At 39.4% G+C, this 16,906-nt stretch overlaps 1 protein-coding gene across 1 annotated transcript in view; it reads right to left on the bottom strand.

The window, feature by feature from the left end:
* The window catches only part of HSD17B12 (hydroxysteroid 17-beta dehydrogenase 12), an 85,092-nt gene that overhangs the window by 27,487 nt on the left and 40,699 nt on the right, over positions 1-16,906 (bottom strand). Inside the window, 2 exon segments of the mRNA XM_027704318.1 lie at positions 934-998; positions 5,666-5,776. Of these exon segments, the coding sequence (XP_027560119.1) occupies positions 934-998; positions 5,666-5,776 (176 nt within the window).

Below are 16,906 nucleotides of genomic sequence, written 5' to 3'. Positions count from 1 at the left end.
AAGTTATTTGATCAGGGTTTAAGTGCTGGGATAAATTATTCACCCTTATCCCTTGCCTTTCTGCTTAAGTATCAGGAACAGTGACAGGCTTTCAAAGCAAAGTCTGTGAATTGCTCTTGGTCAAGTTTCATCTCTGATTAGGGACTCAAACTAATAAAGAACATGTATCACATTGACACTGTATTTCCTAACCCTATTTGCAACACTTACAAACTTCAATAAATTGTTATATGTTCAGAAGTGAACTACTGTATTTTGCTCTTCACCATTTCATAGCAGTGTTTTAGTGAGAGTTTATTCATCAAGTTAAAAACAGGGATTTTTTTTTAAATTTTTTTTTTTTTGCTAAACATTATGAAGCTCATTTGAAAGCGATTAAGCTGAAGACACAAAACCGCAGTGGACACAGTGATCTATGGGTGTTTTGGAAACAAAATCATGCACCAGTGAAATCGTTCATAAACAGTTTCCAGTGTTTCCGATACAACCAAGATTGTCCCTACATTATGAACTGCCTAAAACGGTCATATTTAAGTTTTCTAACCGATATGGAACATGCAGCTTCCATCCATGAAGTTGCTTTCCTCTCTTCCCTTCAGTCACCTAAGAACCCCCCACCACAGGCTAAAGAAGCTCATCCAGAGCAACAGCCAGATGAGACCACGGACAGGAGCAGAATTCAGATAGTGACCCCAGAGCATCTGTCTGAAATAGAAATGAAGCAGCAAGGAAGAATATGTAAAGAACACCATCAAAAAATAAGACTGCCATCATCTGAGTTGTGTTATGCTGCTTATGTAAATCTCAAAGCCCTTTGAACACTTAACTCTAATAAAAAAACCTTGTTATGTGGGTTCCTTTACCAAACCTAAGTACTTTTGCCATATCTGCTTATCACAGTAGAATAATAGAAGGTACCACAAAAGCACTTACCTTATCCAGCTCTGGAACATCAATAAAATATTCAGGATAAGAATACGACATTCCCACATTGTTGACTGAAACAAAAGCATGAATTAGATCACTTGGATGCCACCAATTAATGACAATTTTCAAACAATACTCTGAAAATGTTGCATTTAAGACATTCTATTACTAAGTTTCCTTAACTGTAAACATACTGGTACACACACCAGTGGAATTCGGGAGCACATTGGCAGGTCATTTTAAATGTTAATTCTCCAGTTGTTTAAAAGATGGCATGTTTAGCACCTTGCACCCACCCTCCGCTGCTTCCCACAGGCTGCTTCCCTGCCAGAAACGCCAGCGCACATGTGCGGGGACACGGGGGACTCTGCGGGGTGTCGAGCCAGAGAGCAGCTTCCAGCGCCAGGCAGTACAGTAGGTGAAACTGTTTCACATCTTTTTCTATAAATACACATATGAAGTGAAATAAGAGACACACAACCCCTCCCTCCCGCCGAGGGGAGGGTGCGGAGGGGAGCGGCCGGCGCAGTGCGCGGGCCGGGCGGGAGATGGCAGCAGGAGCCCGGGAGCGGAACGGGAGCTGCCCGCACCGCCCGCTCCCCGCGGCGGGATCGGGGGGATCCGCCGCCTTAGGTGGGGGACACGCTCCGCTCTCGCTGCCTCGTGACATGGAGATTCACCGCAGGAAACCGTGCTCCCCGTCACCCCAACACCTGCGAAATCTTTCCCCGTCGGCAGCGTTTAGAATTCACCGAGTAGGTACGAATTACTTAAACCTCGGAGGTTTTTTTTCAGTACTTCGGACTGGCACGGTTTTATTCTCGGACATGAAACCAAAACCTGCTCTTAAATCCCAACCCAAACAGGGGGAAAATTCTACTTCTGTTCGAAAACAGTACTGCTCTGCAGCCTCCAACTCCATAAGGCACACTGATACGGAGACAAAAAGCAGCAACCAAATGGGATCTCCGCTTCCTAAATATCTGTTGTTTATCTTACGCAAGTGAATCGCGTGACATGTGGTTGCTGTGGCAACATTTTACATTTATATAGTGTCTTACAACCCAGAGAATCCCAAAACCTATGTATGCTCAACAGCACTGTGCACCTCCAGGCAGGAGTCTGCACCGGGACAAAAAACGTCCTCAAAAGGCACTGATGCCTTTTTAAAAAAATAAAACAGCCCCTACACCCCTGCCCAAAGCTGTCGTTTTAACACCCAGCCTAAAAGAAATTTAAGTATCAATAAGGATGCAGGATGTGCAAGAAACAAGCAGGAGAGACTCCGGCCAAGTGCACCAACTTCATTCGGAGATTCCCTCAAGTGACAGCTCTTTTAGTCAAGATCTTAGTGTATTTATGGAAGTTCGTTAGTCATGTTGTGTGCTTCGAATTTTTAACTTTTAGATAACCTTTAAAAATTGAGATGAGGAATTGAGGGGAACAGAGAGTTGGCAAATTCCCAACAGACATTTCCCATATTTAGAAGGAGTGAGAAGTTTTGAAAAGGAAGAAGATCCAGTCTTGTTATTGCCAGAGTGAACCAAATATTTTTTCCTTCTTTTCATCCTAAACCAAACTATTTTTCAGTCCATCTCTCTGGAAGGGATTTTGGCTATGAATTGTGGCAGGGTTATGGGACTAACCTTGGTAATTCTCTCCAAATATAGAATATTTACATGATTCATGCTCCAAAGAGTCACACAGAATTCACACCCCTTACTGCAGACTGAGTCCCAGATATATGCCCTTCCACCTTCAGCAATCATCTCTGCCACAAGTTTGTAACAGACCATTAAGAAATCCGTTTTGGGTTCGTACCACCATATTTTAACTAGAAAAAAATGGATAACCATAGCATAAGATACTGTCCAGCTCAAACTCCTTTCAAGAATCACAGCTATTTAAGAATGGCAAAAGGAAGATTTCCCACCTCTGCTTGTTTAACATATTGCTGTAGCTAGCACTTGTTCGAAGTCACTGACAGACGCTGTTTTGAACACACAGCAAAACATTATGCAAACTCTTTTAGCCTTCATACGTGGGTGAGAAGAAGCTTCCAAATAAGAAGTTTACAAGGATTTCAATCTGTAAGTACTTTAGTTGGACTCTGTGCAACTACATAATTAGAAGCTTGTTCTTGAGCACTATGTGTGGAGACTCCTTTGTCTCCAAGTACAAGGTTAAAAAATAATCACCATCAATCACTGACAACTGTTCTACCAACGCTTCTCATACCTACAGTTCCAGATGAGACCTGAAAGAAGAAAATATGCTGGAATCTGAGAACTCATCCCTTATGGCTGTTCTCACTTAAACCCATGTTTTCCCTCAGACACCCATGAAAACTGCAGCTCAACAAAAGCTATATTCTGGGTTGCAACAAATATTACAGAATATAAAATACAAAGGCACTAAAGCATGAAATTAATTGCCATAAGAAAATTAAGACACTGTCTTTCTAGAGTAGCCATCACCTGTGTTTATAAATTACACTGGCCAGTGGTTTCTATTAATAGAGCTATATCTGGGGAATAGAAAAGACCTAAGTATCATGTAATTTGGTCATCTTGAGCATAAGATCTACTAAAACTACTAGTGATTAGTTAGAAGAGAGGTTTTCGTAAACCTGCACTGACAGTGGCTGCAAGAAAAAAGTGGAGGAACTCAACTAGAGAATACGCATCTCTAAAGCATTTAGTTGCTATTTTTACCACGGTTTTAGTCAAGGTGCTCACGCAAATAACAGCAAGAATCAGGCTCTGCTTGAGGAACGTGCTTGTTTTCCTGTAATAAGCTTACACAGAATTTGAGACACATACAGCTTTAGTGCCTACTTTATGCAAGACTATACAAAGTCAGATTGTCATGATTTTGTACATCACCATAACCTTATCACAGCCTAAGAAATAATAAAAACCCTTCCAGTGTGGATATGTACCTTGCACAGTAAAAGGTTTGCTGGTGTTTTGAGACATTTAAATGATCTACTATTCACAGCAATTGCTTCGTGACAGGCAGCTTGCAAGCCTTACATTCCCTGAGTGGATTTTGACAGGACAGATTAGAACATAGGTTAATTTCACTCTTCAAAGTTTTTTTGGAACTTATTTCCTTCAGAAACAAGAAACAAGGCATTCACAGCTTTCTCACAACTACTCTTTACACAGAACACATCCTTGGCAGTTGAAGTTACTCCAAGGGTTTTGAATTTTTACAGCAATTAAATACCGGATGTCCTGAGTTGTATGTACTCAAATCTGTGAGAAGTAGAGAACATTCTGGGCTTTATCCTTTAATGTAACTTTTTAATTGCATTTTTATATACACTATTTTCTTGAACATTATGTTCAAATATTGTACAACAAAATTCACCTATTAGCAACAAAGTTCATATAGTATTGTTTTGAAATGTGCTTAAAATACCCCACAGTTCTAGTTCCAATTACTGGACTTCGGGTTAGTAAAATGAGTTTTGAAGTGAGGAGTATTTTATCAGATGTCATATATTAGTAGATGTCTGAGCCATGTGACTTTTCATGTGTTTAACCATCACAGGTTCTCATCCATATTGAGTAACCGCAGAAATACAGGATATGCACAGGTACATGTGCTTCCAAGGGAAAAAACAGTAACCTGATAAGCAACTGCCTTTACCCCACTGTTCAAAAAAGATTCAGGTAAACTGCTATGTTTAAACTCTTCTTAGCTTGTGATAAAACACCTTTTTGACATCATAGTTCTACGTTTGACAAAGTAACTGGAGGGATCATCTTGCCTTTTCAAGGACTCCCACACCACCTGCATTCCTGCAATATAACCACACTGAGGCACATTGCATTGCTACCAGCAAAAGAACCGCAATTTATCAACATGATCAGAATACACTTAAAACTTCTGAAGCAGGAGACAGTTACTTGATGTTATACTGTAATGATTAAATTTCAACAGCTCTATAATTAAAAATTAACAGTTCTCCCACAGGGCTCCACTCTGAAGTTGAATATCTCCTAAGCTAAGTATCTGAAGCTCGCTTAGGTTCTACGATGGCATTAGGTCATAGAATCGTAGAATAGTTGGGGTTGGAAGGGACCAATCCAAGTTGGTCCATCTAGTCAACCCAGTTGGTCATCTAGTCCAATCCCTCTGACACCTTCAACCAGATCAGGTTGCTCTGAGCCCCATGCAACCTGGCCTTGAGTGTTCCAGGGATGGGGCATCCATTCGGGCAACCTGTTCCAATGTTTCACCACCTTTTCTTCCTTATAACTAATCCAAACCTACCCTCTCTTAGTTTAAAGCCATTACTCCTTGTCTTATTGCAACAGGCTCTGTTAAAAAGTGTCCCCATCTTTCTTATAAGCCTCCTTTAAGTACTGAACAGCCACAATAAGGTGTTCTTGGAGCCTTCTCTACTCCAGGCTCAACAACCTCAAGTGTTCAAGTCATGGTGCATGCAGTCATAAGCTAAAGGACCTTTATCAATCACAGAGTAACACATTGAAAATATTCAGTAAGTGTCACAATTCCTAGAAAGTAGGCACTCATGCAAGCAACATAACATGTAGTGTGTCAACAGCAAGCTAGAAAACATATCAAGCATACAGCAACATAGCTTTAGTCAGACAAACAATAGCTTTTGTGAATTACTTTCAATAAACTTCAATATGGGAAAAACGTATTGCGCAGGCCAAGACAAAACACCGGTATGAAAGATTTAGAAAGATCAGATACAAACCTAAAACACCAATCTCCAGGCCTTCCAATCCTGCTTTGATTCTACTGTAAATATCTTCTCTCTCTCCAAAATCTGCCACAATGACTTTTGTTTCCACTTTGTACTTCTCCTCTAGAAAAAAAAACAGTTTATAAAAGCTTAAGTTTGAAATAGTTGAATTATCATTCAGATATTAAGACTGTATCAGTTATTAGGTTTTACAAAACATTTTAAGTAGCTAATATTACACATGAACATTTTTACCTCTGCAACAGAATTCCTTGAATTTTAACATAATCTGTGCAAGAAGTTTGTGACATTAGCTACTTTTGATGAGAATATAAATTCTCAAATGATTCAGCACATTTTGTTTGTAAGGGACAATAAAGATGGTAAGAGAGCAAATTATACGGCTTTGCACAGAATAACAAAAATGGAGAAATCTGAAAACATATGTACACAACAGTGTTTAAGTAAAGCTCGACAAAAACACACTTTTTTAACTTAAGCTGAATGGCAAATGAGTTGCTTGAGACCAAGAAAAACCAATTCTTTATTGCCCTCCATTTCTATTCTCATTTCTGTTCCCACGAAATTTTTTTCAATCTTTTAGCTTTTTGAACATATATCAAAAAGGGAACACGTGGGTGAACAAGAGCAGACCTTCACATTTGATCATTCCAAAATGCTTCTGATATGCTGTCATCTCCAGCCTTAACAGAACAGAAGAAATGCAAGTAGCCAACCACATTTTGAAGCAGAAGAAAGCAAGTAGTAAAAATACTTCACATAAAAAGCAACTCTCCTTCAATCAAGCTAAATTACATTGAATTAAAACCAGTACAATGTCCTCTCAGACTTCAAAAGAGCAGAACAGTAGGCTAACATCGCAGCATCTCTGTTTTGCTGCACCTGACTCCCACCCTAGCATTCCTTAAGGGACCTGTATACAGCTCAAGAAGGATTTTACAGCACTTTGCCCCCCAGAGCCATTCATAAAAACAGTGCCATGTTAAAGGAAAAAAATCATTCACAAAAAAGGTTAGAAGCAGCCTGATTCCCATGATGCTCCTTCCCATTCAAGGGAAAGCTGCAAATCCCATGATCCTGCCGTCCATTCATGCAGAATCATGAATCTACTGAACTCTCCAGCTTGCTGGCTGCCTCCCCTCCCCGCCACAATATCCCTAATGGCAGATGAAATTATTTCTGCTCCTTTTCCCTCTCCCCATCCTCAACCTCTTCATCTCTCCTGAACAGCTGCATTGTTTAAAAATCCCCTGAGAGATGTTGCTATGTCAAATGACGACGTAAATAGCATTAAGCCCCTACTGCAGCAGCAGTCTTGTGATCGCGTCAGAAGAAAATCAAGTTCAACATTTGGGGGGGGAGTGAGGGGTAGAAATGGTCTATTTTTGAACACAGCTGTTATTATGTGTAGCACACACATTTGGTTTTTACAAGACAGAGAATAAAGGGCAACATTAGAGGGACACCTAATACATTCAAATGGACTAGGTGGGCAAAGCCCAAGTCACACACATTTTTAACTGTTTTGTGGGATCTCCAGCTGTCTTCACTGCCACTCAGATGCTTCATGAAATGCAAGTTGCTTAAAGGACCTAAACACCACTCACAAATCTGCTCAATTGGTACTGTCCTTTTTATACTAAACACTCTTCATTAGGATTGTTACTAATCTACCTTCAAAGCCTTTTGAAATCACTACAGGGATACTGAGAGGATGACATAAGGAAAAAAAATCTGAAGACCTAATACTATAAATAGAAAAAAATTCTCTACTATTCATATAAGACCCTTCTTCGAGTCTTCAGAAAATTAGCAAAGAGCCATTACATTTAAGATGCAAGCAGTACACCTATAAAAAGCTGCAGCACCCTTTGTGGGCAGAGGGTGCATAGTACAGTGTATAAAAACGTGAAAAGGAGAAGACTGCCTACCGGTATGGCCAGAGGACAAGGTCTTTGTGAGGTTGTTCACTGCAAACATGCAAGGCTGTCTTGCCCCAGCAGATGCCACCTGCTGACCAAACCCTCTTTCCCCATTTCAGGCCAGCTTTCAGGTATTCTGTAACTTCTGCATACCCCATGCTCTGTCGAGAACCTGTGATAGGTGGGATGATCCACTACCTCAGAGAAAGGAATACAACGGTTCCATGGAAAATGACAATGCAAATAGCATTAAGTCACTTCTGTGTAAACTCAGTCTAGTAGTCAGAGCACAAGGTGCAGAGAAGAACAGGTGTGCTCTGCTCTGTATGAAAAAAAGGAAATGGGAATTTCATTGATCTTAAGGATTAAGATACTCTCAAACAGATGGGCTAGAAGAGAGAGTAGAGCACACTCCTATTTTATCTGCCAAAAAACCTCTGAGATGTAGAGTAATAGAGAAAGAAGCGAGTAGGCTATGTCCTAATCCAGAATATCTAGCAGTGTCTGAGCTATTGATGTCCAAAAGAAAACCTGAAACCCCTTAATGGAGCTTTCTGTGTGAGGACCATGAGGTACTCAAGAGCCACAGGGAGTGAAAGCTAGTTTTTGCAGTCATAGCTAGAGGATCTGAAAGAGCTGATATTACCTGCCAGCATGTCCATCATTCCTGATGATATTTTAAGAAGTGAATCTAATGTTTTGTCTTTGGAACTGGTACTTCAAATGCTCCTTAGTGGGAGACTGAATATTACAACACCATGTTATCAATAGCTGTGCAGCAGTCAGTCATCACCTACCCACGCGATGGGAAAGGAAACTCAGCAGATCTCCTTCACGATTATCAACTCTGACACACCAGTGTTTTAATTGTCTTATTGATTAAAAAACTCAAGTGAGATCAGTATTGACCCTACAAATAAGTTTTAACCTAAACATACACATGTCCAGTTAATTTACAGGGTCTGTATGATCTTAGCCAAGACCTCTGGTAATTTAGCAAGACACAAATTGTGAGCAACAGTATCCTGGTAAACCAATAAAAGCAGACATAATCTTCTGCAATCACACCATCATATGAGAAATAAGTCATTGTCCATGAACAAAGCCTTCACAAAAACTTTTTCACAGCTGTAGGAAGGCTGAATGAACCAACAGTCACAATGGTGACAGAGCAGGATGGTATAAATGTTGTTCAAGAAAAAAAGACAAAGTGAATTTTTGCAGAAAACACTGGGCTGTGTTTTTTGTAAGATCCAGACAGCAATCCAAGAACACAGTCAGACTGCAGAGGCAGAGGCATGGCACAGTCCAACACAGTCATCATGCAAACAAAGGCAGTACATAAAATACACATTGGAAGGGGAATGAAAAATAACTGAAAAAAGTGCCTGTTTTTGCGATGATGGTAAAGAACTACTGAGTTCCTCAGGCATGTTCCCATTCTACGCATTCCTGCACAATACAGGATGAGACAGTCTGGAAACAAATACACTATTTAGCTACATCCTTCACACCATCAGAACTACAAACACTTTCATATATAATCCCTTGAAGGACACACTACCTTCAATATCCTCAGCAGAGGACTGGAAATAGTGTCTCAAACCTTGGTTAAGGTGCTACTTATTCAAAATAAGCATAAAGGCACTTAAACAGTCATTCCAGGTTTTACACAAACACTGTCAAATGTTCATGGAATCTTGTGCAAACAAACTTTATTAGAGACTCAGTTTGATATTTTAAAATCAGAAACTAAATTGCCAATTTCAGGAAATTTATTAAAGCGATATTCATGCATTCATACATGATTTAATTTATCAATAGTTCACCAGGAAGGAACATCTATTCTTATACAGTTGTGACATAGATACTTACTTACAAATGTGAGACCAAAGGCTTAATCTGCTCTTTAAGGAGGCCCAGAGGAAACCTCCATTTCTACCTTACGTTGGAAGCCAAATAAAGTTAGTTTGTAGCCAGCAGGATCCTAAGCGAAAGATGCTGCAGAACTGCTGGGGGGACAGGGGGAAGGCAAGAAGTAATACTCAAGGAAAACAGACTGGTGGAGCTGGAAATGCACTTCAGCAAGGAGTCACAACAGAGGCAGCAGAGAACTGAAGACAGAAAGGTAGAGAGAGGACAACTATGCGGCAGAAAGCACAAGCACACCAGTACCATCCTGAGGAACAGCCGACAAAATACAATGCTTACCTGAGTTCTCATCTAAGATGGTTAGTTACAACTTCACAAGGTGAAGCAAAAGCTTAATTAATTCCAAAGGCCAGACATGTCTGATTTACAGGAAACATATCTAGTGTCTTGCAATGTAAGGAAAATGCTAAGCTAAACTATCAGGCAAAGTAGGGCACACCTTTGCTACTAAAAAGATTCACATGCAAAGTAGCACCACGTTACCTAGACCACCAGAAAAAAAGAATCATGCCGGAATTTAAAAAAAAAAAAAAAAGGTGGAAAGTTAGAAACTACATTAAGCTACGACCTAAATAATGACAAATAAAGAACTGTAAAATGGCTAAAAGGTAATCATCTTCAAATTTTATTTTTTTTTTGGAAGCTTGCAAATAATTCAAAGCAGCAAACCCCCTAAACTGAAATCTTGGTTGACAGGCTAAGAAAATGCTAAGGAAGTTTTCAGACACACAAACTGGGCTTGAAAGAAGGTTCCCCCAGAGAAGCAAGCTTGTGTACTTTGATGCGACAGCAAACACACACTAATCTGGTGGTCAGGAGAAGTAGTTCAGTTTACCTGAGAAAAACAGTATCAGTGTTCATGGGGTCCGTCGTACAAAGTCTTCCTGGGAAACAGGAAAACTACAAGATCGTCATTCCCAATAAAATGACATTAGTTCTTGAACCACCTGTTTCAAAGCAGTTTGCTACAGCAGCATGAATTTGCCAAGAACATCAAGATAAATCCAGCCAACTTTGCAACAGAGAGGTTCAGGATACAAGGCCCACAATGTAAGCAAGTACTGGAAACAGTTCTGCTAAGATTGGGGAAAGTACATTAAAAACTCTTGCTAGAACTGAAGCACCTCATCACTTTACATTCAAAGCCTCACATAAATATTGCCACCACGGTGATGTGCTATAATGCAATGGCTTGCAAAAACATAAAGGAAGTCTCACTTGGTTTTTAGCTTCAGGATGGCCAGAGATGCCAGCAAAGCAGTAGAAAAATAGCTTCATTCTTCAGAGATAAGAGGAAAATTCGTTTAAGTGAGGAGAATCAACTACATCCATAAATAAAGATGCCATCTCTCCAGTATCACTGCAGTGGCAAAACTCACCCTAATCCAGCACCCAGTCTCCAGAAATAAGAGTTAGTAACCTTTTAATATAGGGTAAGAAGCTGAGAGATGAAAGCAAAACATGAAAACCTCCTGTTTTTCGTACTGTACCTATGAAGGACAGAGACAAAGAAGAATTTAAGTCTATGGAGTGGCTGCTGATAGCTCTACAAAGTCTTTGGCTGGTCTTAAGGGACAGTCATTCCTTTTGGGAATGTATCCAATTTGGGAGTTTCAGAGTTTATAGAAGTAACTCACAGTGTCATGGATGAATGGAATCTGTTTTCCAGAAGGACCAAGTGCTTTCAGATTGTTGATAGCAGATTGTTATTACACAGTGATATATTCACCATATAGAAGTGTGTTAAAATCAGGTTGGTATAACAAGAGCTAGCCTTTTCTGACCATTTTGAAGGGTGTAAAACTCTGAAGGTGAGTACTGGTAACCTACGGAATAGCTAAAAGGAAGCTCTGTTGCACCTCTTGCAAAGGAATTGTATGCTGTTTCCACATAGCAGAAGATCCCTGCCTACAATTTACCAGTACTTGCTATGTTTCAATACATTTTTAAAAGCACATGTGTATGCACATTTGGTCAAACACTAAAGTCAAACACTACGTTCATTCAAGTATACATGCAAGACTTCCAAGGAATTCCTTACATACTGCAGTAGTTGCACATGTAATCTCATAGGTACAGCTTCCTTAAAAATAGTGAATATTTTAAAAAATCCAATCACATAGAAGTATAGAATGGGTAAAAAAAATGCCACACTTTATTAAAAATGGTACAATTCTGTTAAACAACTTTAAGTTTCAATACACACAGACATACACAAGTCAGTTCTTCACTTCTCAGCTTTCAAAGTCCACATGGGAGAAGATGGCTCTCCAAGCCAAAGTCCACAAATCCTTGAGCCACAGGAGCATGTAGGTTTTTAATGTGTATATGCATTACTGCAGTAATGCAGTACTGTTACTACAAAACATAGAAAGAAAATACACTTTATTAATCCTTGCCTCCATTTGCTTCCCTCTGGCTCCCTTTACATCAAAATATATCACAATTTCTGAGATACACTAACCAAATCAGAAAAACATTCTGAGCAACACACAGGATCAATCAATAAGCCCATTCACCCAAATATTATGCTCAACATTGTAAGCTTTCCTAAATCAAGCTTGTTCTAATTACAAAGATAACTAAAAACACAAAATCAAGCAGCCTGTGAAAAACAGCTGTAGAGGCTGACAGCCAGGGGGGCTGCACAGTCAAGTCATTGCAATGTTTCCAAATGTCGGTGTTATTTCAGGCAGCAAGGCAAGCACAGCTCTGATGCTCCCCACGCACACCCCCTCACCCCAGCGCCGCAGCGGGCCCGGGCACGAGAAACACCAACAGACACTGCACGTGCGGCCGTCCTTGTGCTGTCGGGAGTCATGCTTTCCCAGAATAGCTCTGCTTCGCTCTTGTGTGGTTTTCCTCACCACAACCTCAAAATATCCACTATGGCTGAAGCTGCACAGAGCTTGCTAGGACACAGTCCCAAGTTGTTTCAGAGATAAGCACAACATGAAGTGTGGGAAGGTTGCTATTGTGTGGCAGGTAGCACCTCAAACTCCTGTTTCTTCTCTCCTCTTTCCCCAAAGTTATTTGCAACCCCCTCCGGGATGTTCTTTTGATACTCATTGAGGTACTGGTTTTTACACAGCATGAAGAGAGCTATTTTTAATTTACTAATTCATTTTAGTAAGGGCATATGGACTATTTCCCATAGTTCCTGTAACATTTCCTTTTCCTTGTCATTATTACTGCCTGACTGTAACAGTGTGTACACTTATGTATACTAATGTAAACATTAATTTGCAGAAAGTCATGAAAAATACAAGTCTAAATTCTCCAGCCATACAATTATTAGAACAGTAATGATTAAGAAACCAAAAAAATTCACAGCACATTTTTTTCAGATATAGGCTCAACAGAATGAATTTCAGAATGACCAGGAAACTACTTCATAAGAAGAATTTATGGGTCACTTAGAGAGGCTGAAAGGTGTCACACTATGAATTAACAAAAAAAATTGTGCCTTTACTCTCAAGTCAATTTAAAAACATTTAAGTAATGAATTATTTGAATCAAAACAAATTTTAAAGGTGAAATAAATTTCTAGGCTAATTCAGCATTATTTTTTATGTCTCCAATTCAGCATCCACAGTAAAATGTTTATTGTAGTCCAAAGACAGAGATTTAAAGGCACAGTTTTCAAGGATCTCCAAAGTGCTACTTGTGAGGGGAAAATACATTGTTAATTAGTCCACATCTGATGCCCAAACTAATATAGTACCCAGCTCAGCACTGGAAGTGTGGCACCTGTTTAAGGAGTTACACAGCAGGCCTACTTTTCTCCATTAGTTACACCATTTTGAAAATTGTTTATTTCTCACATTCAAGGATTTTTTTTTTTAAGAATTTTTTGTGCATAACAAATCAACTGAGTTTCCTTTCTCTATGAAAAGCTACTAACTAGCATTATTTCCCTCACCAACACATATTCCTGAAAAAACATAAAAGCGATTATCACCATTTCCTCAGCAGAGAAGTCTATCAGGGATTTTTACAGCTTTGACAGATAAAAAGGACTTGATGTAATGAAACTTAACCTGCTAAAAAAGTGACATGAGACTAAAGTATAGAAGTTCATAGAAGGAAGTTGCAGAAGGAGGACAGCACTGTTTGCATCATCCAGTCCTTTCCTGTGCCAGAGGGAGACTATTCCCTGCAGAGCCACTTAAAAGGCCTAATTTTAAGTCTCTTGGCAATAGAGCTTCTGCCCATTGCCTTAAAACAGATTTGCAAAACAGACTTTCACTCAATCCAATGTAAAAACAATCTAATACTTATTTTTTCATGTAATATTCTGCTTATTTTACACTGAAAATGACAAACAATATATTTCCACTTTCATGTTAACAGAAAGTGTTTAATGGCCCAGAGACTAGCACAAGGGCTCTTGTTTTTGGCATCCATAAAAGCTGTGTAACCAACACGTTATTAGCAGAGATAGGCATTTAGTTTCTGTATCATAGAAAATGCAAACTATTCCCCCATCCAAGTACTGCCAGGCAGAGGCAGCACTGACCCTGAACGTTTTCAGGGATGACAATTACTGGTTGTTCAAAGTGGGGGTTTCGAAAGTGCCAAGTGAGTCATGTGCCCATTGATCCAACTACCTAACATGTAAAACATTAAGACTCAAGATACCAGCAGGTCCCAGAGTTAGTCCTGAACCTACAGGTACAATATACAGAATATGTGAGGTGTGGAAGAAGCTACTTCTGCTGTAGTTTACATTCAGAAAAGGAAACCCAAAGCACCCAATTCGCATTTAAATAACCTTGACACATTTCTTTTCCTGGACTTTATGGATCTACAAACTATGAGTAAATACTGCACAGAAACACTCTGGCAGTGAGGTTCACAGCAAGTACCTTCTTTCTGGAAGAGGCTAACTCAGTCTTGCCAGGTATGAAAAACCATCGTCTGCTAGAACTTGCCAGCTCACTTTATGTGGAACCCATGACACCGACTGCTGAACTTCCTTAAACTGGTTTTCATCCTTAAAACCAAGTATGATAAGTGGTCTGTTATTCCATATGCTGACAGTCAATATGTAAACAAAGGCCTTTTGCAAGGATGCCACTAGTCATATGCAGAACATTTTACTTGTGGCTTGTCCTACCATGCTGCTGCCTCAAAATTCTCCTAAGAGATAAAGTAGTTCAAGAACTGCAACCTGTAGCTTGCAAGACATCTGTCAAGTGTTTCTCTCTAAGCATTCTGCTCCATTTCTTTAAATTAATCCAGGCAAAATTTCACTGAGAAAATTCAAGAGAAGATGATAAAAAAGGACTAAGGAGGAAAAAAACCCAACCAAAACCTGAGAAGCAGAATTCTTCTTAAAGAAAAAAATAAATTAAAAATAAGCTCCCTTTCCAGCTGCTCTATCTTTTACATCAGGGCTCATCTATTTAAATTATTGACAAATTAATAGAAATTAATCAGTCTTGAATCCTCTGTCAGCTCTCTACAGTGTCTGTCAACTGTTTCTTTAGAGCTCATTTTGAATGAAAGATCCTTATTCTACAACTTTATGTGAAAGGTGATTTCAGTGCACCAAAACAAGTCCAAAATATTTGAAGCCATTTTGTCAAGTTCAAGAAATATATGGGGATTTCAACTATGTCAAGCTTAACCTGACTCAGATGATAGAAGGCTGCAAACACATTAATTTACCTTGAAATAGATCACAAAAGGTCAAAATAACTGCCAGATTCAGTTAGTCTCCAAGTTAAGCTCAAGCAAGTGAACCTTGTCATTTCTGTGGAAGAAAAGTAAGAAGATGATGTCCCCTTCCTCACAGAGTTTGTCTGCATTTCAACCTCCTCTATTAAACGCAAATATTCTTACCTGCCAACTCCAAAATGTGAGGAGGATTTACTGAGGCACAGCAGGGAGGAAATGCAAGTGACAGGGCAGAAATTAAGGAGCAAAGTGCTCCAGGGAGGTGCAGCTGAGCATCTGCAGGGGTCAGATTTGTCAGGGGGGGTATTGCCCATTTGCTGCAGTAGGTCACAGTAAGGGCTGAGACACAAGCACAGCAGTCAGCATCAGGTCTGCTTCAGAATGTTGCCAACTACCTTGTTACCAAGAAAGCAGAAGAAACCTGTAAACCCCACCTGCCTAGAAAATGGTAAAAGAACATTTCTGGTTTTGGCACCACATCACATTCTTGTACTCAAAAATCATGCCAGATTAGTAAGAAGACAAGAGACCACAAGTATAAGCATGACAGCTATCAGTTTACAATCTACCCAAAATCTCAGGGTTAGAGAGTAGTTCAAGATGAAAATACCAGGACCAAGCAATTTCAGGTACACTACACACTGAGTTCAGCAAACATATTGGAAGGAAATAGTCAGCCACACAGATTTTAATTGAAAAAAAACTATATTTTCTTATAGAAAGACGTAGCAGAATCAAAGTTTTGGACACTAGGTTCTCAAACAGTATGAAAGGTTTAAAAGACAATGTGTTCCAAATAAATGGTTATTTGTGAGAATATATTGGAAAATTGATTTTTCTCAATTCAAAGAATTTATTTGGCCTAATTTTATTACCTGAGTGCATGTAATATAAACCACCAACTTTAAAGCAGAAAATGACAAATTCCTTTTTTAAAAAAGTTTTCAGTTATATAGTAAATGATGACAAACTCAAAATCTCCCACGTTGCTTTTATATGCACTCACCTACAAGTAAACACTTAGACTTGCAAGTAGAACTGGCTCTCACAGTTAATGCACAGCTCCACAACCTGTCCTGTGAAGCCACTAGCTAACAATGTACAGAAATACCAAATTCTTTTGACAATTTCCCTATAAACATATTCTCTTTGAAGTGTTTTCCCTGATTGTTTGGTTTGCACTACATTCTACATATTGCAGCAAAGTAGTTCTCAAGTCTGCTCAGAACAAACCTATCAGCAGCACTGCAGTAACTGAAGCTTTTCTGCCTGCAAATTCGCTCTGCTGGCACAGAGCACCTGAGATGTCTTGGACCATACTCATTAAATACAGCAAATCAAGGAACAGCCTTGTTATGTGGCAATAACAATTGTCTCCATTTACAGAGAAGTTTTCTTTCTGATCCTCCCTGAACCTTTGGTAGTGTTAAACGATGTACTACAACAGACACTTTAAAAAGGTTCTGAAACAGTGAAGCAGCATGAACTAAACTAGACCAAGCATTTTGCATAATCTGTGTTTGTGCATGACAACTTGATTAAAAGATCGAATACGCTTCCATAAAACTTAGATAATTCCACACAATGGTGGTCCATGATGACTGAAGAGGAAATTCAAATTTTTTTCTTCAGTCTGTGGCCTATACTCTGTTTCTTAGGGAACAGAAAGCTGAAAACATGCTTGAAGACACATTGA

Source organism: Neopelma chrysocephalum, unplaced genomic scaffold (genome assembly GCF_003984885.1).
Source record: "Neopelma chrysocephalum unplaced genomic scaffold, ASM398488v2 Primary Assembly neopelma1_24, whole genome shotgun sequence".
In the NCBI taxonomy this organism is placed as follows: Eukaryota; Metazoa; Chordata; class Aves; order Passeriformes; family Pipridae; genus Neopelma; species Neopelma chrysocephalum.
This window is presented reverse-complemented; position numbering and strand designations above follow the sequence as displayed.